The following is a 27,945-nucleotide window of genomic DNA, read 5'->3' on the forward strand; positions in this document are numbered from 1 at the left end:
AAAGTGTCCAAAATCAATCTGTCATTCCAGAATACATTGATATGGATATTCAGGACTGGCTGGCAGCAGCTAATGATTATTTTCTGGATTAATAATTTAAAACTATGGTCTACGCTGCAGCTTTCACAGTCATAAACCAGCATTGGCATACAGTTATCTATGTCACAACATTCACAATAAAAACGAAATATTACCTGTTCAACAAAAACTCTGCTGTATCAGCATCACTTTTCAGGCCCAGATCTTGCTGGGGCTTTCTCCATCAGTCAAAGGATGACCCGAAGTTTACTCTGCTTTGAGCTCTCAATTTGTCGCATTTCCTCTTTGTTTCTGCCTTTTCTTGCCTTTGCCGGTGGGGTAAGCAGAGGCCGCTTGCTGCTGTCACTCTTTATTTTCCATATCGAAACTCATGTAGCTGAATCGCTGAGGGCCTTACAAACCACTCGTACTTTCAAATGCGGAGGGGGGTTGGGACGAGGCGGGACGAGGAGCAGAGGAGTGTCAAAATGGAGCAAGGGGATTGGACGGAGGGTAAGAGAGAGTGCAAATTTGAGCAAGGAGTAACTCCCATGTGGACCGGATGGCTGTGATTGGTCAATTTCTTTGCAGGCCTGCAGCCGCCAGAGAGAATGGATTTTTTTGGTTCCTTTTGCTCTTCACATTGTGTAGCTAGCACTATTGGGCCATAACCACCATCTAAATGATGTTAATAATAATGATCAGTCTTTCTAAAGACCATAGCTTTGAAGGGGCAAAAAGAGAAATCGTTTCACCGCGAGGTTTGCTGTTGTGCACTGCCTGTAGACCAAAACAAAGTGTGTCATGAGCCACACCTCTCTCACTCACTCTCGGTCTCTGCTGTGTTTAGCTATTTCCCTGCTTTCCCGTTAGCGTTAGCACTAGTCGGCTGCCACGCTAACGTCCCTACTCTTCTCCGTGAGCCTGTGAGCCCGCCACGGCTCCGGCTCATGGTGAAGAGTAGGGACGTTAGCGTTAGCCCCTGGAGTTAGCACTAGAGCTACTACAGCTACTGGAGTAACTTACAGCTATGGAGCGCTTCTGCCAGCTCTTCTAGTCACTGAGCCTCGTCTCCATCTCAGCAAATATATTACATTTACAGGTACCATCATCATTGAAGTAGGCAGGGAAATAGCTAAACACAGCTGCCAGGCTGCCCGCCAGCCTACATTTTACAATGCTAATTGCAAATGTTAGCTGGGCTGCCGGGCTACTCACCTAACACAACCGTAACACCTGACCCATTGCTGGGACTGAGCCGCTAATAACTCAAGCTCCGGACATTAACCCATGCTACAATTGTAACATTACATTTAATTGAATCGACATGGCGACATGTGCCTAATGTTATTGTAACACTAATTAAAACAGACATTTGACTTTATGTTGTTACTTAATGTTACCTGTCCAGGAGAAGAAGAGCTAGCTCTGAGACAAATTGTAGTCCATTTAGCTCTCGCTAGAGTTGCCACCCGTCCCGTTTTTCCCAGAATTGTTCTCTTTTTTCATCAGCTGTCCCGGAAAAAAAAATCTCTCCCAGGACACAATTTGTCCCGTTTTTTGGGGAAAATGAAGCAGCAGCAGGCCAAGGAGTCCATCCAGAATCAGTGCAATCAGTGCAACAGGCCCCGAACAACGCATAGTGCGTCCAAATTCACACCTGTTCTTCTCTATGGTTTTTCTCCGCAACCGTGCGTCATAGCGAGAAGTCACGCATATCATGTGAAACAGCGGAATCGTAGCTTTCCGAATGTTTTCACAGTGAAAAAAAGATAAAGTTACACTAAAATGATGTATAACAGAGCTTTCATACAGCTCTGGATGGATTACTCGCGAATGCAGGGTCGCACAGAAATGCCACGTATATCACATGAAAGTGCAGGAGCAGAGCTTTCCAATGATACCACACATATCATTGTGCTGTCAACCCATCACGCTATAAATCCAGATCAATTGTTTACAAAATAAAAACCTGACGAATTTCCCTGTCTATCCACATTTGTAGTCCGGCTTTCAAGATGCAAATATTTCTATATTGTCCAGTTGACACTGCATCAAACTTTGTATGGCAAGACCAGCCACTTCACCTTTGCGCACCCAGACAACTGCAGCCTAATTATGCATGTTGACAGGGCCGTAGTCACCATATACCCCTTATTTTCCAAATTCCATTGACTATTTTTCTATTATCTTAGATGTAAATATTGCATGTTTCTTTCAGATAAAACACATTTTTGACTTGTGAATGAGTCAATGGAATTTCTTGCAAAATGGAAAAAGACTGGCAATCATGTCCGCCTGGCACAAACCACATGTTTTGGACAGCTGTGAAGTGACAGAATGCCCCACCATCATGGTTCTTATATTACCAGATTCCAGAGAGCCTCCCCTCTTCATATATGGCAGAATATGTCAACTTCCAACTTGCTATGGTGAGATACATGTAAAAATGTAAGAATTTAGTCACACGGATTTGTTTTTTTCATTGATATAAAAATTAATATAAAATACAGGCACATAGAAGGACATGGAATGATGGCAAATCTGGTCTCCTATGTCTGAATTTCATGTTCATTGGTCAGTCTGAACTGGTAATAATGGCCGAGCTCTCCGCCTCAAACATTTGGTCGAGTGTCCCTTTTTTTCCACAAATCCAAGGTGGCAACCCTAGCTCTTGCCGTGCTCTCCACCTTGGAAATGCAAGGCCAATGTTAATCCGAGTTCTGTCCCTTTCTTTATCCGACAACTTCTTTGCCAACAACTGTTGTTTCTTAAGAGATAATGTCGGATCCTGGTCATCTTCAGGTGGACGTTTTGTTCCGCTCTCTGCCATTTCACTTCGAAAATACGCGCTGCCATTGCTCACTGGCTGTAGCCTTTTATGGGGAGGGAGGGCCAAGGGCTCCGAGAGGGGGGGGTTCACATGAACGTACATGAACGGGCAGCCGGACCAGCTTGTAAACAAGGGGCTGGAGATCAACACAGAGAGAGGTTGTGTGAGGTCATGCTATACTCCGGATGAAATTACACCTCTAGTTCTTCACATAGCAATTTTTTAATTCCTTCAATCTAGAAATGATGAATTTCGCTTATTGCTCCTTTAAGTGGTTAAATTATTTAAGACTGTGAAGTCTGTTACAACTTTCTTCATTCCCAGGTTATGTCTTCAAACAGCCAATGACACTGGACAAGATGAAACCAGAGAATGTTGGGACATTTTGCTTGGAAATAACTTAAATGAGTGATTATCAAAAAAGATAGCAGTAAACTTTCTATTAATCAACTTATTGACCAATCAACTGCTAAATCTTTGTAATTTAAGCCATATCATTCTACCAGTTTCAAAGGAGACATAGTCAGGTGACATGTCCCCAGACCAAGCATTTTATGTTTGACTTAGGGTCAAGATGAGTATAATTAGTATAATAGTATAATTATATACTAGTTTGTGCAAGTTCGGAGAAACACATTAAAGCTACAGATGGTCACTCTTTGTTTTGTTTTTTTGTCATATTTACTGAAACTGTCACTATATCCTGACAGTAGCACAGGAGACTAATAATTTGTGAAAAAAAGACAAGTTCACAAAAGAAAATGGACAACGAAAAGCTTGCTTTCACTTTCACACACTGTTGACTTGTCCTTGCGATGTACGCTGTTGTTGGCGAAGGAGAGATGGGCAGTCTTTCATTGCAGAATTTCCCACGCATTCATTTATGAGTGAGCGAAAGTGAAAATTTACCACTGGTAATTCATATAGAAAAAGACTGCTCTGTCTCTTACAACAGTGGTGCCCTGATTTTAGTGTTGTCCATTGTGTTTCCAACATACTCCAGCCGGCTGCGTTCCAATGGAAGATGCACACCCGACATGGTCCAGCCAGGGTGCACGGTGCACTAAGTCTAAAAGTTTGCTTTCACACACCTCTGCAGCAGCCACTCCTCCGGTCCATTAATCTGATCAGATTAGGTCTGATTTACCCAACCACAAACTGATCAACTGATCAATTCTCCACCCTGCAACTCAAACTCAACAAACTGCTGCTGGGGGAATAAAAAAAAAATTCTCATGAAGACTTGCACCTGCGGTGTGTTTACGGACCCGCAAAAACCTCTGACTTTAGAGATGAGACACAAAATGATCACAAAAGGGACACACAAACAAACAAAAAAGGCCATTGATCTTTACTGAAGTGCGTTATACACTGCGATTTTGAGCTGTCCCAGGTAGATGAACGATGTGAAAGTCACGGGGTGCTATCTTTGGTGGTGGCTGTAAAAAAGTGGTCCTATGTCCTGTGTAGGAGGTTTAAGTGAGAGCGTATGTGGGGGAGGGGAGCAGCGCAGCATGACTTGTCTTGGCTGTGATAAGATAATTTCATTTAGGTGCAGTGGATTCTTATAACTGCCACTAGGAGCACAAGGAGGAGCCAGAGGAACATTATTTTTTCAGAATATTTGACTTTTGCACCACTGTCAGTTTCAGCAAATGTGACAATAAGGTGTTTTTAGTCCACTTACTTTACTTGTGTTTCTTTCATGTTGTTATTTGTTACTGTGGGTCGTAAAGAGAAAGAAAAGGCTGAGTGCGGAACAAATCATGACAGAACAGAGAGTACCTTACATATACATTTGTATTTAGTATACAAAAAATTGAAATATTTCACCACACAGACATGTGAAGTAATAAAAAATAAGACAAACAGTTGGAACAAGTATACAAGTCATCTTACATTACATACGTACATGGCCAATGCATTTCATCATACAACCTCTCCTAAGAATTACAGTGGGTCAAAGAACCAGAGAACTTCCATGCAAGAGTAGATTAGAATTTTTTGCTGCGTTTCTCATCTACATTTCAACACCTTAGCTAGGCAGGACCGCACAACATGATTCAACCACACAGTTTGCTATGCCAACCAAAGACAGCGTGACAGAGTGGACTGCAGTGCTGCGTCTCGCCACATGAGGGAGACAGACACACTGCAGACCTGGAACCATACAGAAATGCATTTCATAAAGGTGCAATCTGCACTGTTTGCCACAATGACAAACTCCACAAAGATTGGCCCCTTTATTGTACACTGTTAGCAACACTTCTAACTTCAACACAAGCGACTATAATCCCTTTAGTTTGAATTGTTTTAGTTTTAAGAGCTAAATATTCAGGTACATGTAGATAGATATTCATAACGCATTCCTTTTCTAAGGATTATTCTGTACATCACTAGATGTCATTAATATCCATTTTTTTCTTCCTTTATGTCCACAGATTGTTGAAAAGTCTTGTGTATTACTACAATACAATATGAAATAGTACCAAAAACTGGACACTAAAAAACTTGGCTTAAAACAATACTGTCTTTTATGCACTACCCCAAACTGTGAAACAAAGCTGTCTCACTGATACCGACACGTGCTTGTCCATACACACAAACACCAGCGCTCATATACACGTCCGTGACTCTCTCTCTCACACAAACACGCACACACTCACACTCACACACACTCACACTCACACTCACACACATGAACAGAGACAAGATCTAAACAATGGGATAAATTAAGACAAAATATTTTAAGACCCATGCAAGCTCCTCCACCCCCAAAGGCAGAACTCAGGCAGCAAGGTTGTACAGCCCCCATGTTTGGCATGCTTGTCTTTCACATGTTCACAGTTAGATGAAGTTACCCACAGACACCTGACTGAGATCAGATGCTTGTCCAAAGTAAACAACATGCTCAAGAAACATTTTTTTCATCATAACAGGACAGCACAGATTGGATTTTCCACCTTGCTAACAGTGGTAAAACAACTTCAGCTAATGCCTGGTACACACTACATGATATCAGCCCGATTATAGCCCGAAGCAGCGTCATACGGTGTTGGCATGGATCGTGGATGACAATTCACTGAGTGTCTTATGCAATAATCCATCATTTCATCTCGCGTAGTGTGCCATAGTAGACGACAACTGACGCCACGTCTGAGACGCCTCAGGACGTTCCAACAGAAAGTCTAGCATGTTTGATTTTCTTTTTGTTGTTCAAGACTGCTCCCGTCACAGCCGTCACTTTGATCAATAGAGACACAGAGCGATAAGCTGCCGTACACAACTGTAACTAGGGACGTTACCACAACAGTTTAAAAAGGGAAAAAAAACTACTGCCAGTAGTAGTAATATTACTGCCATTAGCATCAAGCTAGCAAACAATGTTATTTCTTCATAATGGAGATGGACATAAAGTAAGAAAATTAAAAAATAGTGGCGGGGCTTTTACTTACCACAACTGCAGAGGCTACCAGCTTCATTTGAAACAGACTACATTATAGACGGTCCGTTATTTATTATTCCCTTTGTATTTTCATATTTTTACTTTTTATCTGCTCCCGTTTGCCTTGATAAAGTTAATGCATCGCACTGTCATTTCAAACTCAATACTTCCTGTATCTGTATCCAAAAATAAAAGCCCCTTATAACTTCAGTTGAGAGAATCCCTTCATTTTCTAAATAAGCTTTTATTGTAAAACATTTGCAGGAGTTTGTTGTGGAGGAATCAGTGACTTGCATGTTTGCGTACAGTACTTCAAATGTAGCTCCTACCATCTGGTGGCATTTTTTTTTTTTTTTTAACGTTACTACAATAACATTTCTGCTGGCACATGAACAGACAATGTGACTGAAATAATAGGAATAATAATAAAAATAGGACAAGAATAACCCGTTGATGTCACTCACGTCACCAGGGATAAATAGTGTGGTCCCTCGTGTAGTGTGTCATGTCTGTCGGCCAAGTCACGGCACAATTTTATGACTCCACAATAGCCTAATGTGACACAGTGACTGTTAAAACGAACAGAAATGTCGTGTAATGTGAACCAGGCATAATTTGACAAAATGATCTCAACTCAAAGTTCACTTATTAGCTTTTTCCAGAGTTTCAACCATACCTCATGGACTGCATTAGCAAAGAAGACCCAGTGAATGACCCACAGAAGTCTTAATCATCTCATGGCCTATTCTGATGAAGAGCATAAGATGACGTTAAAAGCTCAACTAATATTTGCAAGTTAAGCTTGAAAAATGTAATGCTTGACCTTGTAAATTGCACAACACCTCATCTTCTACGACTGAGCAAACTCTCCTGCTGAACAGGCTGCAAGGTGTGGTTGAAAGCTAAAATCAAGTAAGTGGAACTGATAACCGATCAAAATATTTTTGTCAAACTAGCTCAAGATTGAGCCTTCACACTCAATCTTAAAGTACGTTTAGGATTGAGGATTTGTGCAAACGTAATGAGGAAAGCCAAAAATGTGATGGTTCAGAGACACTGGAGTTAAAAGTCACTAATCTTACAATGTTATGCTCCCATGTAAACCTTTCAGAAGAACATGTTCATAGTTTTGTACATCATTCCTTTCAGTATCAATGACACTGCACTTATTCAAATTATTGCTGAGATGTCTGAAATGTCTGATGTCTGAACACCATTAACCCATATTCCCCATTCCTTAAAGGAATGCCTCACCCGCAAAATGACCATGTGTATATCAAACACGCACCACCTATTGTCTTGAATTTGTGAAAAAAACTCTTTTTTTCTCTCATGCCATCATGGTGAATGGAGAATCCAAAAAAAGCATCATTGTTCACATTTAAAACAGCAAAACAATACCAAACATCTGTTTACAAACTCTCATACAGCTCCTGTATAATCAGAGTCTCAAAGTTTACATACAGATATTTTGATATAGTTTGGCTGTTGTTAAAATTTTTCCCAAATGACTTCAATTCATCAAGAATGTTCACCTTTTTTGGATTCTTTGTTCACTGTGTAGGCATGTGAAAAAAACGTTTTCTTCACAAATTCAACGCTCAGTGAGTAACTGATATACAAATGGTCATTTGACCATGGTCACTATCTGGCCCCAGATTTTCTCTGTGTTCATTTGATTAAATACATTGATTTGGCAATATGCAACATATTAGCAAAAATCTGAAGTAATAATGGTCTGACAATAGGTTTTGACAAAGGGTCCCTCAATAAATGAGGGTCTTATGGCTAAGAACAACTGCTGAATTTGCTTGAAAGTGCAGTCTGACTCATCAGACTTTGCATTCTTAAATCTCAGCAATGACTTCAATGAGTACATTACTGTTGATTGAAATGGGTGCTAAAACTACAAAATAAGACCCAGGCTGTAATTAACTAGAAATTTCCTGGAACTTATCACATTTCTTGTAGAGAAAACACATTAAACCATGCTCTATTTGTGAAGTTTAGTGAATGCAGGCAGTAGTATTGTTCTGTCAGGAGCAACAGATTTGTGTGTGCATGCCAGTAGTATGCTTTTTTTCTCCACATGCTGATCTTAGATCAGGAGCTGAGGGTAACTTCAGACCTGAAGGCTTATTCATAGTTCACTTTCTATCTAGTCAACACCGCATTAATTCAAGCAAGCGTGGCTGAAACAGAAGAGATGTCGCAGTATGAAGACGAGTATTAGAAACCTTTGTCAGCCCTCATGGCAACTTGATGTGGTTCTATGAGTACAAAGTAGGTGGACAGTCAATGTCTTTCACAGAGAGCCTATGAGCCTATTCAGTAATGGTAAAAAAATTGGATTAAGTATTGGTCTTGTTACCAATATCGCTTTGAAAAAACATCAATATAAAGAAAGCAATCTCAGCAGTGCACACTCACTCTCGCTAGTTTTCTCTCATCCTCTCAGAGAAGTAGTGGTTGTTGTTCATGGTGATGTAGTGAAGTGTTTTAGCAAGGTTTCCTCCTCAGAACATGGTGCACCTCTTTCCCCTTTTCTTCACAGGCGGAGGGCAGAGCACAGCTCGGATGGCCTCATCAAATACCGTCTTCAGGCCTCGCTGGGTCAGTGCAGAGCACTCCAGGTACTTCACAGCCCCTGAGGAGAGAAAAGATTTCTCAGTGACAAATGGAGACAGTCAAAAACAAACAGATATGCCCTCAACCTGAGGGCCTCAGTACCTTTGAAATTAAGTCCTTAAATAGTGTCTGAAACCTCCACCTCCCACCACATCAGAATTGTGGAGAGTGTGCAAAGGTGTGTAAGTACTGCACCATGAATGCTTTTCAGAGAAAACATGTACTCTTATCCACACAAGTAATATTTGTTGCATTGAGAGTACAAAGGCACGCAAAAGACACAGAGCTGTTGGAGAAAGATCAGGGAGTGATGGTGTTATCACAATGACATCTGTTATTTATCTGATGGAGATAGAAAAGCATGGACACTTGTGATGTGTTCACAACAACAGTTTCACCCTATCAATTGATCAAACATGTCATCAAGTCAAAAGAACCCTGCATCATTATACCAGGCCACCAACGGTGTGCTGCAGGCTAACTTTAGCAACCCTTGCTAACAGGAGCACTAACAAGTGCAGCATCTTCTCTGCAAGACTTTGTTTAAAGATCAGACATCATATGCCATCAAAGGAGGTGAATGCAGCATGGAAATATGTCAAAATGTAGGACTGTCATCCACAAATCAGCAATTGCAATGTAACATTAGCTAGCTAGCTAGTTAGCGATCAAGACATCAGCTTACTATTAGCTTTTTTTGTTATGCTTGTTATAAAAAAAGGACCATTATACATTAAACAACACTGAACTAAGTTAAAAACTAAATCATCATTTTTAAAAGCTTTATCAACAATAAAAATACATACACAATATAATCGGGACACCCTTCACCTAGACATGAATGCACAAAATGAAGGGGTGGGGGCTGAGCGTTGGGGTGTATTACTGTAGGACTGAGCCCAACTCACTGAAAGGAATACTTCAGCATTTTTGCTTCATCTGTCTGAAGTTCAAAAATCGACCTTCCAACACCACCGAAGCTCACTCATTAACATGTTGTATCTAGGGGTGCACCATAATATCAGCACATCATCTGTATTAGCCAATATGTTTTTTCTTATTTTGCACAATGAAGAAATATTACATACATTGAAAAGTACTTTATTTCATGTTTCCATCTGTTGATGGGCCATCATGATAAGAGTATGCATGCATAATATGATGTTAATACTATTGCAGGAGAGACTTGCCGATCACTAAATTTAGGTGGGGAAAAAGGTGGATACGGGTATCACTAATAGGTCAAATTAGTTGTTACATATAATATACATTATTATTATATACATACAATATCGACATATCAGATATTGGCAAGAAATCCAATATCGTGCATCCCTAGTTGTATCATGTTGTGTTAAGTGTGGAAAGTGTCATCCATTCCCTCAGTACTTTAAAACGGTGTCTCTGGTCATAATGTGGGTTACCAGGTACTGTTGGTGATCACAGACTTTGGCTTTCATCTCTGTACAGGCACAAACTTGATAACCTCACTGTAATGACAAGACTTGAGAAGGCTATAGGGATTAAGCCACAGAGATATAACATGCTGATCTATGAGTTTCAGAGGTGTACTTTGGATATTCCATTAGCCCTTCCTGGCTGCATCTTCCAAGGCTACACTGAATCACTTACTATTAAAGATCCAGTGTGTAAGATTTATGGGGATTTAGTGGCATCTAGCAGTGAGGAGTGCAGACTGCAACCAGCTGAAACTTCTACCTGTTAGAAGTGTTCTTTCTTCAGGAGGTTTCTACCAGGAGCGGAATTATCCTAAGAGGTCACCTCCTCTCCAAAACAAATGGACCTGGGGTCTTATTTATAACATTGTGTATGCACAAAATGCGGCCTGAAAGAGGCCTTCCCACACAAAAGTTGTGACGTATAAAAACAGACTTGATGGGAGGAACTAGTAAACCAGTAAAAACACTGAATGAAGAAGTTTCACATTAATTCCTTTTTGGTAGGAGGTTCATACAGTTTTGCAAAAAGTATTCCAGGTGGACATTCAGTGTAAACTAGAAACCCTATACCTAGGCACCCTGCCTTTGGACAATATTATCTCTCATGAGAGGTATTTATTTTGGATCCTAAGTGCAGCCAACAGGAAAGCCATTTCTAGAAAGTGGCTAAAACCAGCAACACCTAAAGATGATGACTGGATTGATATTATATATGACATCTTTAGGATGGCAATGATTATTTTTTCTATTAGACTGCAAGAGGACAAGTTTTTGAAAAGATGGGAAAGTTGGATGGTGTATATTACGCACGTTTTTCATTTGTTTAAGGTGAATTTCTGTCCCATTAAATGAGTTTCTTGTCCTTGTCTGTAAAGTGATTAGAGTAGCATGAAGACCTAACCCAACACTCTATGTTACAGTAATACCTGTATTTACATTGACTTTATTGGTCCATTTCGGCCTTATCTTCTGCTATAACTGTGTCTTACAGATGGCTTGGAAAGATATGGCTATCAAGTCCTATGAGTATGATTTAGTTGTCTGTTTGGACCTTGAAATAACCCCCCCAAAAAGTGTCACATTACAAATCATTTTTTTTCTGATGCTGCTTGTTGCAGATGGGCTTCTAACTATGATGGCTGACACATAAACACAAATGGCCCTATCTAGAGCCAGTGTTTAGATTCTCTTCTTTGCTACTATATAAACATGGCTGTGCAACATGGCTATCTCCGTGGATGTGGGGTAATTATACAATAAAGAAAACACACTTGTTATATTGTATTCAAATTCTGCAATCAGGCACTCCAAAAATAAAGAAAACAAGGAAGAAGTTTAAAAAAAAAAAAAAAACCTTTACTGTAGTGGCTAAATCATTAAAAGAGCCAACATGTTTCAGGGCTTAAAAACATACAAGGAACCAAGAGGAGGCCATCACATGACCCAGATAATGACATGTCAGGTGGAACAACAGAGGAAAAATCACAAAAAAACATATCTATATCCTCATTAAGACCAGGATACTTTAAAGGATCCAGTTGATAAATCCAAAAAGATTCCCTTTGTTTACTTCTCTTCTCTCTCCTCTCTGTAGTCTTCACCATTCTTCTCACAGCCTATGTGGAAATATGTGTGTGTGTGTGTGTGTGTGTGTGTGTGTGTGTGTGTGTGTGTGTGTGTATATCTTTATCTATATTTTTTTTTCCGCGTGACTCATCTCATGTTACTCTGTTTTTTTATTAACTTGTTATTTTCATTATTTTCTATTCGTTTCACCTGGCATGCCATTATTTGGGACATGTGATGGCATCTTATTGGTTCCGGCTATTATATTGGCAGGGCCATACCTTTGTTGTATGTTTTTAAAACCCTGATGGCAAGTGGGCTCAATAGCATCCACAAACACACGGCAGGGTTGGGATGAAATTCCACGAATGTTGACGAAATTTGATTGAATCATTTCTGTCATCTTCAAGAGCATATAAACATTTTTTTGAATTGGATTTGTTTTAATTTTAATTTACTTTGAGGACTTGCACAAAAACTCACAAAAGTGTACCACTATTATTATTATTACCCACTTTTTTTTTTTTTTACCTATTTACCTATGTATTTATTCATTTATTTATTTTACTCTCTATTCTCCTCCTCCTGTCACATACCTGCACATTCCTCTGGTTACTGTTATTCATATATAAATATATGATACACTTAGACAACACACTTGCATACACACACACACACACACACACACTTACAATGCTCCCACTAAAAAAAAAAAACAAAAAAAAATCTGTACCACGTTCTGTTTCATGTCTTATATTGATGTCTGTTTATTTTTTAACCTCTGGCCTAATTTGTCACCTGTGTGTACTATGTCACACTTAAAAAAAGAGAGAGAGAGAGAGAGAGAGAGAGAGAGAGAGAGAGAGAGAGAGAGAAAAGAAAAAAGCCTATCAACTTGTGCACGTGACGCACACAGCCTCACCGATCTCTCTTGCCATGGCCAGGCCCTGCGGGTAGGTGATGGGGGAAAGCTTCTTGTCTCGCAGCCTCTCAATGGTGTCCTTGTCATCTCGCAGATCCAGCTTGGTGCCCACCAGGATGATGGGTGTGTTGGGGCAGTGGTGTCTCACCTCAGGGTACCACTAGGGCACCACACACACAAACACACGTGTACATTTGCAAATGGACAAAGTCAGTGAGAGAGGAGAAAAAGAATAGTTAGCAGATACAGAAACAGAGCGACGAGCACCTTTCCACTGTGACATTCAACAGACTCTGTGAGTTGTGGAGCTAGAGGAGTTGTTTTTTGATAGATCTGTCTGAATGGAAGCATAGTTGTATGAACACAAAACATCCTCAGGCACAGCATCCTCCAATCACATGATGCGATGAGAGAATCCCGTCAGACCAGGAGCATACAGACTCTACAGAGGGAGGCTGGACCTTCAGGGATGTGTGATTTCATATGAGAGCGTCTCATGACGCTCAGCAGACCAAACCACAGCTGGCCGCCACGCTCCCTCTGCAGAGTGTTCACTTGTTCAGACCTCGCCTTACAACAAGTCTCTGTACCACATCCCCTGGAGGAATGAGTGCAAGTCTGGACGGTTCTAAACCAAGGTCTGAACAGGTGGGGCAGCGGTGTGAGAAGCCAGGTGGAGCCATAGATGTGCCTCCTTATGGTCAGACTCGGCGTGGAGGGGGACAAAGGGAGGGGGGGCGGTTGGTCAGTCAGCGTACTGACCTTAGCTCGGACGTTCTCAAAGGAGGCCGGACTGACCAGGGAGAAGCATATCAAGAACACATCCTGGGAGAGAACCAGAGAGATGGCTAGTTGAGAGCGAGATCTGTGTGTGTGTGTGTGTGTGTGTGTGTGTGTGTGTGTGTGTGTGTGTGTTTTGTCTATTTTTAAAGACACTAACACTTCTGTATTGTACTTTTCTCTATGAAATTCTTTGTTAACTCACACAGAGGCTAGTTGCTGCCTTTAATACAAAAAATATCTGCTCAACTTCCTGAATGAATAGCTTTTTTTTTGGTAATACCACAAAACTTACAGGATTGCCCTGTGTCAATTATACTTTGATCAAAAATTTAAACACTTTTGTTTTTTGCTCCCATTTTTCACAGGTTTAAATAAAAGATCTAAGCCACAGTAGATAGAATTCTCTCAACTTATGTCAATTTATTAAAATCCATGTTAGTGAGCACTTCTCCTTTTCTGAGATAATCCATCCACCTGACAGGTGTGGCATATCAAGATGCTGATGAAACAGCATCATTACTACACAGTTGTGCCTTGGGATGGTCACAATAAAAGGCCTTAAATGCGCAGTTTAATCGCACAACACAGTGACACAGATGCTGCAAGTTTTGAGGGAGCATGTCATTAGCATTTTGACTTCAGGAATGTCCACCAAAGACGTTGTCTGTGAACCAAATGTTCATTTGCAACTGTGTTGTTGATGTTTTTTCTGTGTATTTATGGAGAAATATATGTTTTTCATAGTTAACATGTTTATTATACAGCCTAATTGGCCTATTTAATCTAACAATATATGAATTATGCTCTGTAATTTGAGGTATATTGTATTATTTTTGTGAAATGCCATTCCATGTCATTATTTGTTTCTTTAACATCATAGTCATAAAGATTATTTTACAGTAATAAGGGTGACTCTTGACCCTCGAGAAAAGAGTGGAGCATGCACAATATAATTCTTAAACTACTGTATAAAGACCTCACATGATTATTTACATGTCCACTACATTTATTTTTATTTTTCTCATCAATCTATACAGGACATACATTAGCAAGTGCATTTTGTCAGTTCAGTCAGTTGCCAACTGAGTTAGTAGCCGTAAATATTTAGAAAGAGCCAATCTAAGTAATAACTAGTTTGTTTTGTGCAGCACATCATTACTTAATGATGTGTAAATCTTCAAACAGCTGGTGTAAAATCTAACGTTTGTAAAGTTTGAACCTACACACCCACCCTGCTTTAGAGGTGAGCATGTAAGTGTGTGTGTGTGTGTGTGTGTGTGTGTGTGTGTGTGTTTGTGTGTGTGTTTGGGAGGAATGGGTTTGAGTACCGTCTGTGGGTAAGACAGTGGTCTGAGCCTATCGTAGTCCTCCTGTCCTGCTGTATCCCAAAGGCCCAGATTCACTGGTTTCCCATCCACCATCACATTGGCAGAGTAGTTATCGAAGCTGCAGGAAGGCGAATACTACACTGAGTAAAATGCAGTTAACAGAGAGTGCATATGTTGCTGATTTTGTTGCATTTAAATGGTTTGAAGAGAGCCATAGGAAACATTGGGATGCTGTTCCAAAAGTAAGAAAAACTTATTGTATATCACAATTACAGCCAGGCATCAAGCATAACCTTGCCTGATTAAGCTTTTATGCAGTTTACTCCATATATCTATATTCAGAGATGATGACAGTTTTTTAAAGACTCTTTATGTTTTATACTTCATTATCATACTAATAATTGTTTGTTGGTTTTACTTGTTGATGATATAACTTGCTATTGATTGCCACCAGGAGGTGTTATATATTTATCACCAGCAGTTCAACGTTTTGAGAAATATACTTATGATGATGATTTATTGCTGAAACATGGAAGAAAGAAATCGGTATCAAAAGTTCAAATTTAACAAAATAAACAAAAGCAAAATAACTGTATTTTACCAAAATGTTAAACTAGTCCCTCAAGGTACTAGTATTGACACTGGTATTTAACATAAAGATCACTTGTGGTCAAAACATCTTTGATACAATAAAGCATTGGAGCTTAGTGTGCAATCATCTATTGCAATATCAACATTTCTTACATAATTTCTTGGAATACTGACTGATCAATTACAACCTTTTACAGTCTGTTATTTCTGAAGAGCATATCATATCTATGGACCACTGCTATGGACGCAGTTCTAATAATAGATCCTTGGCAAAAGCAATAAAATCATTTCTAAATCAATAATATCATTATATATATTAATAGTGTCACATTATTTATTTCTTTAGTATGTAGCCATGTAATAAGTGGGATGATTCAAGACCCCTCTACTTCTGGGGTCCTGCATCACCCTGTCATGGTTCATTTTGCAACAATGACCCATTTGCTGCACATCATCCCCCACATATTGACCCTTTCATTGGTATTCTGTTGCTAGGGCAACAGTCTTGGTCCCTGTTCACTTCCTGTCAGCTACCAAGGAAACTATAAAAGAAGGAAGGGTCATTACGTCATTGACAGTGTTCACATTTCGCATTGGAGTCAGAGATTGGTGTCATTTCTACTGAAGTTAATGGGGCTGGCTTGGCAAGTCCCACTGTAACCCATCATATCTGTTCTGTTTCACCATTGATTCACAAATGCTTCCACCAAATAAAAAACACATATTCCGTGATGTTGACTGACATTTTCTATCTAAATGTGCATGTGCATTTTACTTGTTATTGGTCTCCAAACAGATCATGGCTCTGTCTGATCAGCTGCATATAACATTAGCTCACCCAAATCCGTTTGGTCCAATACAACATGATACAAGACAGGGCAGGTCCAACCTATTATCACTGACCAGACAAAAATTAACCACATCCCAAGTCGTCACTGTGTAACATGTACATACAACATTTATTGATTATCAATATATATACAACAACATTAAGGGACTGTTCGTTGTTTATGAGGGGTTAGGGGGTGGTGCAAAACAAGGAAGGTATGTCAAATAATGTTTAAGCACTGGGGAGGGACCTATGTTTTTTATTTTGGCTGTGGGGAAATGGCTGTATTTTGTATTTATTTTACCACCAATTAAAAAAAAAAATGCCTGTGTTCTTTACAAATAATAAAAATTACACAATTTATCATAGCCAGAAACTGTAAAAACAAAATTATTGTTGGATTTTCAAATTTCCTGAAACATCATGTGTGACAAATACTTTGGTAAGGAAAAAACACAACCAAATCTGATCTGAAAATGGTGATATTTCATCAAATTCCTTTAATCTGTGTCTCATTTAAAATTTGGCCAAAAATAAACTGTGTGCACGAACTAACCATGACAAGAGTGAAAAACTGAGGCTTTTTTCAACTCTAGGATCAATTTTGAACTTTTAAATATCAAAGAGTAAGTTTTTAAAATATAACAACTAATCTATTGGAGGGAGGGTCATGCATTTCAAGGAAAAATATTTGTAGCTTCCGAGAGGGTAAAAAAAAAAATAAAATTAAAAAAAAGTCACACCCAGCCACCCCCTTCCTCTGCTAAGTAAAGAACAGTCCCTGAATAATATTCAGGACAGTTAACTTTAGCCAGCTCTCTCCAAAAGATTTCTTTATATAATTAGGAGGTGATGATAATCACTAAATTATAATAAATCTGGACCTTTATCTCTTACTGATACTTGTTACTTAGTTTGTCAGTGAACTAAGTTGCACTTTGTTTAGCTAACGTTAGCCAGCAATATCTCTGTTGAGATGCCCTACATTAATTTAGGGATAAAACCATTAACGTCAGTCAGAAATAATAAGGTGTAAAAGAAACAGACAGGGAGCTTTGGTGTTGGTGAGTAATAGCAAATGTTACAGCCTCTCTAGTTTAATCGCTGTCAGGATGTGTGTGCTAGCTAATATAGGCTTGATGACTAGCTGAGGCAAACTGTAAGGCGTTAGCATTGTGGTTAGTCAGATAAAAGGTCAAACCTGCCCAGTTTGGCCATGTATCATGATGTGTCGGACTTAGAGTTGAGTTATATGCAGCTGATGGACACAGCCATGATTTGTTTGACAACCAATAACAAGGGAAACAAATGCGCACATTTAGGGCCGTAATATACTTGCTGCTTGATCGAACGTATGCGTACACAATGGGTACACAACGCGCCGTGCGTTGTGTACGCGTTATAACCCGGAAATTGTGAAGAATCTCATGAGAAGAAGAAGAAGAAGGGTCTGGTCTGCTCATCCGGTCGGGTCACTGTGTGCATTCGCACCAGTGCTTCTAGCGGTTATATGAATATTGCACCTCTCGCACGCATTGGCGGTACCTCACGTTGAGATGTGCATTCGCAGATCACATGTGGCAGCCATGATGCGGTCGCATTTGCGTTGTTTGCAGCAAATATATTACTACCCTTAGATAAAAAGTCTGGCATGCTGTCACTGACATAATGACAGTTCCTTCTATCATGGGTTTCTTGTCAGCTACTGCATTAACAAATGTTCCAACAGCAAATATAAAGAGAAACATTTAGAATGTTTAAATACAGTGCTCCAGGATGACGGTTTTCCATAGGCAGAAGATAGCGTCACCCTGGTTCCCTCGTCAAAAAGTCTCTGGGATTTTTCAATTAGATGTTGGATTATTGCAGAAAATAAGCTTTTCATAAGACACATAATGGTTTCAAATTTCACAGTGGGGTACTTAATGACATATTTTATGTCGCAGAACAAAACATGAAAGTCTCTTAAGCTTGTGTTAAACACAGACCTTAATTTCAGGCATCTAACCAAAAACCCATTCAAAAACCCCACTGACTTTAAGACAAGGACACCAGGAGTGCTAAAACGCTAACTCATTTCCATGTTTTAGGACTCATTCTTGCAGCACTCTATTGTCAAGTCTGAAAACGTCTATAACATGGTGTTGTTCATTTTCTGGTAAACCAATTGAGAAACTGGTTGTACATAGTCTGACAAAAGAAATCTTCAATCTACATGCTAGCTTTTACAGAGCTTTCAGTCGCAACTCATGGTCTTCATCAGCAAATGTTTGCTAAATAAATGTCGACTCAGTTGTCATGTATGGAACTTTGGGTGGTTGGTAAAATGTGGTCTGGTCATTTATATTACACATGTTAAGACATGATTCATACTTACAAGTGAGCCATTTTTATGACAACTTTGCTGATAACAATGGTTTAAGTACAGTTGAAATTCCTGGAAATAGCTAGTAAGTTAACACTGAGTCAAAACTGTTTTTGTTTTGTTTTGTCAAATTACTTTTTCTACGGTCAAGAACAAGGAGGGGCTGGTTTTGGGCTAATCCAGCAAATTAAATACATGACAAACCACAGTGTTGATACACAAATCTTATTAAAAACAATATTAACATAAATCAGTGTTGGTCATTGATTTACAATATTACCTACTATGGTTTAATACATCCAGAGATATTAAGTTGATAGCTACCAGAGTATAAACGCAATTAATGTCACAACAACCGACCCTAAATCATAGTATGGCCCTATAACATGAAACCACTGCGTACATCAAATAAGTGTAAGCGCATGTGCAGTGTGTGGTTTACTCACACAGTGGGGATGTATTCACCAGGGAAGGCATTGGTGGTGTAGCTAATCAGCAGACAGGTCTTACCCACAGCCCTGAGGAGAGGGGACAACAGAGGACACATGAATACAGACGTACAATACAGCTCCACTGACTCATATGAACAAAAACTAATTCTGTGTAGACTGTATCTAAGTGCGTATGCATGCCTGTATGTGTATGCATGAGTGTAAAGGCAGGCTGCTACTCCCTTCTACTGTGCCACACAGACACTGGCCTACATTCATGTTGCCTGGGGACACAGTAGCCCCCTATGATAACCCCCAACCCTCCACCCCCACCCCACCCCCCACACACACACACAAACACACTCACTCACTCACTCACTTACATGCACAACCTACCTCTCCTGCACTCATACAGTACACATAACAGCCCCTCCCCTTCTACAGTGTACTGCACTGACACAAGGCGTAGGATGCCCCACAGATTGGTGGTGGCATGGAATGGGTATTGGCTGTGTACTCATGCATGAAATAATGAGTAATTTTGTGTGCATGTCTCCATAGACACAGCAAATGGTGGTAACACACAGTGCCAATATGTGTGACGGTGCCATGAGACTGATTTGAGGTCAGTGAGTTTCTTTGGTTGACATGGACAGCAGGACAGAGACAAATAGAGGACAAGAAAATAACAAGAGAGGAGACAGAAGTACAGCAAGACATGTTAATGTCTTAATGTCTTCAGAAAGTGGTACTCTACTGATTAAGCATTACAGTTTCATTAAATTGGAGGACTAGTGAGAGACATAATAAAAAAAAATGGACCACAGATACAGAGATATCCTGAGCTGCAGTCCCAATAGTGGGTCAAGCTCCCAAAACACTGGATCCTACACTTCCCACAATGCAACTTGATATTGTCTATTCTTGCAAGTATGATCAGAGAACACTGTAAATTTCAAAGGTGGTGCAAAGTCTCTGGCTAATACCTTATTTCTACATACCTCTGTGTGTATCATAGATTTATAATAAAACTTAAATATGGGATGCCAAAATTTCTCACCTAGCGCATACGCCAAAAACGTTTCTAGCTTCAGAGTTGACTTCTGTGTTGACCCTCTAAATATGCACAGTAGTGTTTTTCCATCTGGGGACCATAATTTGCCTCAAGTACTTTGAAAAATTCGACCTTTTGCGACAGATTTCCTGCACTTTGCCACAGGAAGTTTACATCAACTAACTGATAAATGTAATACAGCTTGATTTACACTTTTTCTAGGTGAAAAGTTCAACAGCACATTAAGCTAGCTAACACTGATAGCATGCTAACTGTATAACATATAAAGTGCATGCATGGCATTTATGTCTTTTAACAAAATATTTCACAAAACTGGCTACACACCTGACAGGCCACCCTCCTCACTTATTTGCCACCATTATTTGTCTTTGACAATAGGGTGGCGAAAACAGCCAAAAACTAACTTTTCTGCAAATTTTGCAGTGGCGTTTTTATCCATCCATAAAGAGATCAGTTCATTGTGTTGAACATTATGGGGTGTATTACGTATACTATACAGAAGTATGGACACAAAACAAAACTGTGTAGAAACAAGGCATAAATGATTGAAAAACTGATTCAGTTTTTTTCTTTTAAAGATCTTTCACCATAAAAACATGGCAATCTGATGATGTAACAATGCTATAGGTTTATGGCCACCAGTTTGAATTATTTCAACATTATTTTTGAGAAATCATATTTTGTCCATCAGTTTCTCACAGTGGTTGGCTCTCCTTACTACAATTTCCATGATCCTTTATTGCTGTATGGAGAAGGCACAAATCTGGCACTATGAAAAACCCTTTGCTGTTGCAAGTGATCAAAACACTGCCTATTAGTTGTCCTTTAGCAGGGAACCAAAAATGAATGTTAAATTACTCTGTAATTTGATGTTTCTTACTGAAAAGCACCTTGGGAGTCCAGGTTAATTTCTCTACGCATGTTTTGCTGTCCACTAGCTTGTATCTTTGACTTATTAAAGAACCAGATATTTTCTAATACAGTTGTTCATCATTGGCACTGATAATTCAGACAGGAAGGTGTAATGTCCATCAAAGACTTTAAGTCTTCAAATGGTCAACTAACACTGTCAGATAAAGAAATGAGTGTGGCTTTTACTTCAAGAACCCTGAACACACATAATTAATCCTTCAGTTCACAACTATGCTACATACAGTATAAAATCTATTTAAAGAGCACATGCAAACTGAAGCAAAGAAGTTTTACATAGTAGCTTGGGCAGTATCAAGGTATAACGATGTACAAGGGTATTTAGAAATCCCAAAGGTATGATTTTCAATATCATCAAAAATACAGATACTCCTCTTTCTATGATACTGATATGGAGATGCTGTATTGACGCAACGTAGCACGCGCCACCAGAGGTCAGTCTACTGGTGGAACAGGTAGCTGAGCTGAGAAAGATGAAGACTGCAAGTGGTGGGGATAATGTTACAAGACTAGTAAGAGAGAAAAATGCCTCTGCCACTGTTTGGAAGTACTACCACATATAAGTTTATCTTGAGATGACTTCCTCCAACTACAAAAGCAGTTTTTTAGCCACATAATTTAATTCAACGTATCATTCATCAGTATCTGCCACGGCAACAAGTGTCATCAGGTCCTCCAGAAAGAAGGGCGCTTATTTCCTTTCTATTCATTATTCGCTACTCCATGAATATTTAAACGCAGGAAGACTTAGAAACACAACATTGTAGGCTAGACAACGACATTCTACAATACTTAAGCAGCTCAACTTTTACTTTTTATTGTTTGTTTTTACACAAATACCATCATTTATCATAAAACCTGATGAAATGTCAGAAGGCTTTAGAGGTATAAAAAAAGCAGATACTGAACAAGCCTAGTACACGGTGTGAGTTAAAAATGTTTTAGCTTGAGTATAAAATTCACACATATCTCAAGGCATCATATACCCACTCCATGGATGCATGGAGAGAAGAGCAAAAGTAGAGAGACTGGAGGAAAAGAACAGCAAGAACTGGAGTTTGTGAGATTAGTCAGTCCGAGCTGTTACACAAACACACACACAGATGGTCTCAACATACATTGTCAATGCCTACTTTACTCGCAAACTACAGCTAATGCCTGTGCAGCTGGTACATAGGCCTTTCTAACAGCAGTCATTTTGACTTGTCATGGTAGGAAAAGCATATGGAACGCAGAGGGGCTCCAAACGTTGATTGCGACGACGTTCGTATTAATTAGTCAAACTTCTAAACATCTTAACAAGTAAAAATATAACAGCTTAACGCATAAAATGCGAGATAAGACGACAGAAAATGCCATGTTAACAAGTACATTTTTGACGTCTTAAGACATTTAATTTTGGATGAAACCATTTCACCAATTTCAGAGGGGAAACTGATGAAATAGTGTTCGGTATACACTGTATTGTGTCCACTAGATGACAGAATTAAATTAGATTACAGACACTAGAGTACATTGGGCATAGTGTTAGAAATCAATTCTGAATGTGTTATTGATTTGCCTTCATTCTTTCATATCATATTAAATAAATGCCTAAAGTTATTTGTTTCACTATAAAAATGTGTAAACTGTCATTAAGGCAGACAAGCATAGCGTTAGCTGGTTTATTCACTTTACATGGAGCTAAAATTAAAACAGAGTTATGTAAATTGTTTGCCTCATGTGTTGAGGCTGTCTGTTTCTGAGTTACAAGAAATCATAAATCATCTTTTAGGAGATGTTTACCATAAGCTAGCTTGTGCTCTGTTAAATTTAACAATATGCTAATGGAGCAAGGGAAGCTAATTGCTAACTTGCTTGGTTAAAAAGGAAAACAACAAATGCTTTGAGATGGCTGTCAGAGATGACAGAGGTATGATTATGTTATTCCGTCTGAGGTGAAACAGGTGGTATGTTTCACATGTTTTATTTCCTAATTGCTCTGGAAAAGAGGATTAGCATACCGTTAGCATACCAGTCTGTACCGTTAATATAGTAAAACTCCGGTTCTCTTCTGGTTCAGTGTCAGAGGCTATGCCTTTAATTCACGCAAGGTATCATTGGGGCTAGGAGTAAGGTGGATACAAAGCTCAGTTTTCCTAAGTAAAATATCATGTTTGTGTTTCAGAATTTTTTTTTTAATATAATTAATACTGGATGAAAACACATTTGGACTGTAGTATGTTATAACCACAGTTGCTTAAAGTTGCTTCCAGAGGCCATTCGCTGTCCTCAATGAGTTCATGACAGAATTTACACAAAATGGACAAGTCCCAAACACTAAATTGAAATTGCGTAGAAGACAGGTGATATATATGTAGCCAAAACTTACCCACTAACAGAAGCCTATATTGGCCATCGCTACGTCAAAAAGGGGTGGGTATGTTGACGCTAACCAATGGCACGGAAGCCTTAATGTTCTAAACGTTCTAAGATGTCAGCACTTGTTAACAGGGCATTTTCTGTGAAGACATTGTACTTTTACCTGTTAAAGCTATAGTGCGTAACTTCTACAGGTCCTTAAATGTCCATTTCACCCAAGCCACTACTAGAGGAGATGACATAATGCTGATTAAGCCGATCGGCTCCTCTAACATCTCGCGGTATTTTTCAATATATATCATTTTTAGTATGCGTGTCGACCGGTGACATTCCCACACTGACACACAGGAAATGCTTCCTCACAACAAGAAGGGAGGGGGAGGAAGAGCAGAGAGTGTCATAGCAAGAGGTAGAGCGCAGGTAGAAAGAGAAAGCAACATGGCGGAGAAGCGGCCGAGACACGGTTCAGAAGTGGATCCTACCAGAAAGGCAAGTGTTACTCTGTGTACGATGTGTGGCGACTGGCGAGTGTTACTCTGTGTACACGGTGTGTGGCGAGTGTCACTGTACATGGAAGTGCCGCCGGCTTATTAGCTGTAATAACACATTATCTGCTGGGAGGCGACAGAAGTTACGCACTATAGCTTTAAGACAAACAAATTTGACTTATCAATACAAACATCAAAACAAATTGTTAAGAGCTCTTTCCCGTTTCATAACAGCATGAACAATAGCAGAATGCAGTTTAGCCAACATTCATTTTATTTCCACCTTTGGTTCTCAAACTAATTTCAGTAATGCACCCCCTTTGAAATATGTTTCCTGCCAAGTACCCCTGACCAACGCAAAATAGTTTTGGTAGAATATACAGTACAATAAACACAGTGAATAAACACCAGTGTGTCTGCATTTGTTGCAACAGTTTATGATTTATGGCAGTCAACAACTGCATTGAAAACAGGAATACTGCATGTAAAATGTAGTGAATTGAACTTATATTTACATTTTTTATTCAACTTATTATAGTGTAATTAAGAATTACGCATGACTGATATTTTTTTAATTAATATTTACCGTAAAACCTCAGTTAAAAGCCTAGTCCCAATTAAATGCCCAATCCCGGGGGCGTTGGTAGCGTAGTGGATAGTGCCGGTGCCCCATGTACAGAGGCGATGCCTTGCTGCAGCGGTCGCAGGTTCGACTCCGGCTTGCAACCCTTTGCTGCATGTCAACACCCACTCTCTCTCTCTCTCTCACCCCATTTCAATCTGTCCTGTCCATTAAAGGCAAAAAGCCCAAAAAAATAATCTTTAAAAAAAAATAATAAATAAATGCCCAATCCCTTATACTAGCCCGGTGTGGCTACACATTTTGACAAATAAGTATCTGTCATAATTAGACACTTGGTCTCGTTGCCAAGCAGTTAATTTTTTTTATGGCTACCTTTGGACCATAAGGATCCTCAGATCAAAAGAATCAAATGGGGTTTTTTAAAAATAAATATTCATCCAAGCTTTGAGTATTGTTTTAACAAGATAAAGTGGTGTTCTGTTGGTATGCCAGGTGCCTTAACATTCTCTCTCTTTCTGCTGCACTATTGTTGGAGCTAGATCAAATGAATGACTCATAATAGTAGTAATATTCATGCTAGTTTAACTAAACAATTTAATTATATTTCCCATCTTTGCTGAGCAACAGTTTTATGTTAAAGGAATTAAAGGCCTGCCCCATATAGACACTTGTCCCAAAAACAGGCCTGCTGATTTCAGTGATTTAAACAAATAACTAATAGCCTGGGCTATTAATTGAGGTTTTACAGTAAACAAAATCCCCACTGCAGTACAAGGCTACCATACAAGGTGCCATCTACTAATCAGTGACCATCAACACACTCACACCGATGGAGCAGCCATCAGTGGCAATTTGGGGTTCGGTACCTTGCCCAGTGATATTCATACTGATACGAGGAGCCAGGGATTGAACCCCCAGTTGATGGATGACCTGCTCTGCCTCTGAGCCACAGCTGGCCCCTTTAGACCCTAGACCCTCCCTGCCTGGTAAACTCCTGTCTTTCCCAGTTTGTAATGCAGGTTTTTTGTTATAAATTTGTACTTTCCAAGCCCAAGCTGAGAAATGACATCATCAGGGTTGTTTACCGAGGCTCTCTCCAGAGCCAGCTCCCTATGCAGAATAACTGAGCTTGATGTCTCAAATCAGAAAATGCTCCTTTAAATTATTAGTGCCATTCTCTGATTCCCAACTGCACAAATGTTAATTCTGCACATATTATCTGCCACATAGAATTAATCTGCTTCAAAGGAGGATTAAGGTCACAAACTTTTTTTATTTAAGTTTGGAGATAAATCCTAGGATTCTGAGAAAAATCTCTGAGGAAAGGTAAAAATTCTGAAAGAGTAGCTTTCTAAAAATTCAATTCAAAGTCAGTTTGGTTTAGTTTCAGCATTCTGACTTTAAGAATAAGAAATATGACTTCTGTCTCAGGCCTTTTCTTAATTTTCCTAAGAATACACACTAATGGTTCATTTTTTCCTGGCCTAAATCTATACCTAGCAATGATATCAAGATTTTAAAAGAGAAGTGAAGCCACAGATATCAGTCCACATGAGGCTAAATGTGATATGGGTGCAGAAAGAAAGGCACAGTGTGAGCAGAATTAGGGCAGCGGGGCCTATTTGCCACTGACAGGGCCACAAATTCCTTAGCGTGCATCAGCACTTCAGCCTGCCTCCAGTGGCCTACGAGGCGTGTAGGTGTTCCCGCATCCGTTCCCACCGTCACAATGAACCCCACACCACAGTACGATCAAACCGAATAAAATCACAAAGCAGATCACTGAGGATATGTACTCAGCATCAGGGAGCAGGGTACAGAAAACCAAGGCGACCGACAGATCGGTGAGCCCCAGCCCCTTTTCCTAACGTTACATAGCATCCTCCCATCATCCATCCATCCGTGGACGCTTCACCGTATCACACAGGAGAAAATGTGCTGGTGTTGAGTGTGTGAAAGCATGCTCTTACCCGTCGCCCACCACCACACATTTGATCGCTTGCATTTGTACAGGAGCTGGAGGCTTTCAGGGAGCCGGCGCTGTAGGTTTTATAGATCCGACAGTCTGCACTGAGGTCTCGGATGAGAGCAGCGGGCCAGTCCGCTCGGCGATGGAGCCGCAGTGAAAGGGGTCGGTGACGAGCAGTGCCGAGCAACTCCGGAAAGTACCGAGTAATTTTAAAGAGACAGAGCACGGAAGAGAGGAATCCAAGAAGACGAAGAGAGGATTCACGTCCTCTACTTCCGCATTTGCTTCTGTAACTTAGCACGGCTTAGCACACTACCACTAGCCCATTACAACTACTACTAGCCTACTACTACAACTAGTAGTAGTAGTAATAGTAGTAGTAGCCTACTAATAGGCTACTATTGGCTACTATCACCACACACTGAATGCACTCAATGTCTGTTGTCTGTTGCCAGTGTCTCAGCAATGTTATAGAATATAAGTCATGCTGCTAATGATGAAAATTACTGTAATGCCTGGCTGAAATACATTGCTATTAGAAGGCCAATTTGCCAGGAAAGGAGAAAGAAATAGTAAAATAGAAGCCTCCAGAATGGGCTACGAGTAAAACAGTTATGGTAAGGAACTGTTCTTCACTTATCAGAGGGGTTGGCTGGGGAGTGACTTTGTTTTGTTTTTGTTTTTCTCCATTTTTTGGTTTGTTTTTTGGTTGTTGTTTTTTACCCTCCCCAAAGACATAAATATTTTTCCTTGAGCCTCCCTGAGTGTACAGCAGAAGTCTTGGAGTTGAAAAAATCCTCAGTTTTTCACTCTTGTCGTGCATGCTGGTTAGTTCGTGCAAACAGTTTATTTTTGGCCAAATTTTAATGAGAATTTACATAAAGTGATTGTGATAAAATATCACTATGTCAAGCTCAGATGTTTTTTTTTTTCTTACCGTTTGTCGCACATTATGTGTCCAAGGAAATTTAGAAATTCAATGATAATTCTGTTTTTACAGTTTTTGGCTATAATAAATGGTGTAATTTTGGTAATTTTCAAAGAACACAGGCATGTTTTAAGATTGGCGGTAAAATAAAAACAAAATACATCAGTTTCCCTTAAGCTGACATAAAAAACATAGGTCCCTCCCCAGTGCTTAAAATTTTTTTTGACATACCTCCCCCCTTTTGCACCACCCCCTAACCACTCATAAGTAACGAACAGTCCCTTAATATCATTAACTGTTTGAAAGTTGTATATTTATTGTTAATCAATAAATGCTGCATGTACGTGCTACACAGTGACAACCTGTGATCTGAAATTACGACCACCTATCTTACCACTATCAATCTATGAAA

At 39.6% G+C, this 27,945-nt stretch overlaps 1 protein-coding gene across 1 annotated transcript; it reads right to left on the minus strand.

Moving 5' to 3' along the window:
• Positions 1–4,664: 4,664 nt before the first annotated feature.
• On the minus strand, positions 4,665–26,767 carry rac3b (Rac family small GTPase 3b). Its single transcript, XM_049563938.1, has 6 exons — positions 26,607–26,767; positions 19,215–19,286; positions 14,984–15,101; positions 13,635–13,697; positions 12,873–13,032; positions 4,665–8,943 (listed from the first exon to the last, which is right to left on the minus strand). Exons 1-6 carry the CDS (start codon positions 26,639–26,641, stop codon positions 8,813–8,815), a joined length of 579 nt encoding a protein of 192 aa, XP_049419895.1. The 5' UTR covers positions 26,642–26,767; the 3' UTR covers positions 4,665–8,812.
• Between the last annotated feature and the right edge of the window lie 1,178 nt (positions 26,768–27,945).

This window comes from Epinephelus fuscoguttatus, linkage group LG20 (assembly GCF_011397635.1).
Source record: "Epinephelus fuscoguttatus linkage group LG20, E.fuscoguttatus.final_Chr_v1".
In the NCBI taxonomy this organism is placed as follows: domain Eukaryota; kingdom Metazoa; phylum Chordata; class Actinopteri; order Perciformes; family Serranidae; genus Epinephelus; species Epinephelus fuscoguttatus.

Bases quoted from the DNA above. Each gene is read 5' to 3' on its own strand.
- rac3b (XM_049563938.1), bottom strand. From the start codon at position 26,641: ATGCAAGCGATCAAATGTGTGGTGGTGGGCGACGG. The intron at 19,287-26,606 runs GTAAGAGCATGC...CCCTCTCCTCAG, and splicing joins TGTGTGGTGGTGGGCGACGG to GGCTGTGGGTAAGACCTGTC. The intron at 13,698-14,983 runs GTACTCAAACCC...GTTCTCTCCCAG, and splicing joins CACTGTCTTACCCACAGACG to GATGTGTTCTTGATATGCTT.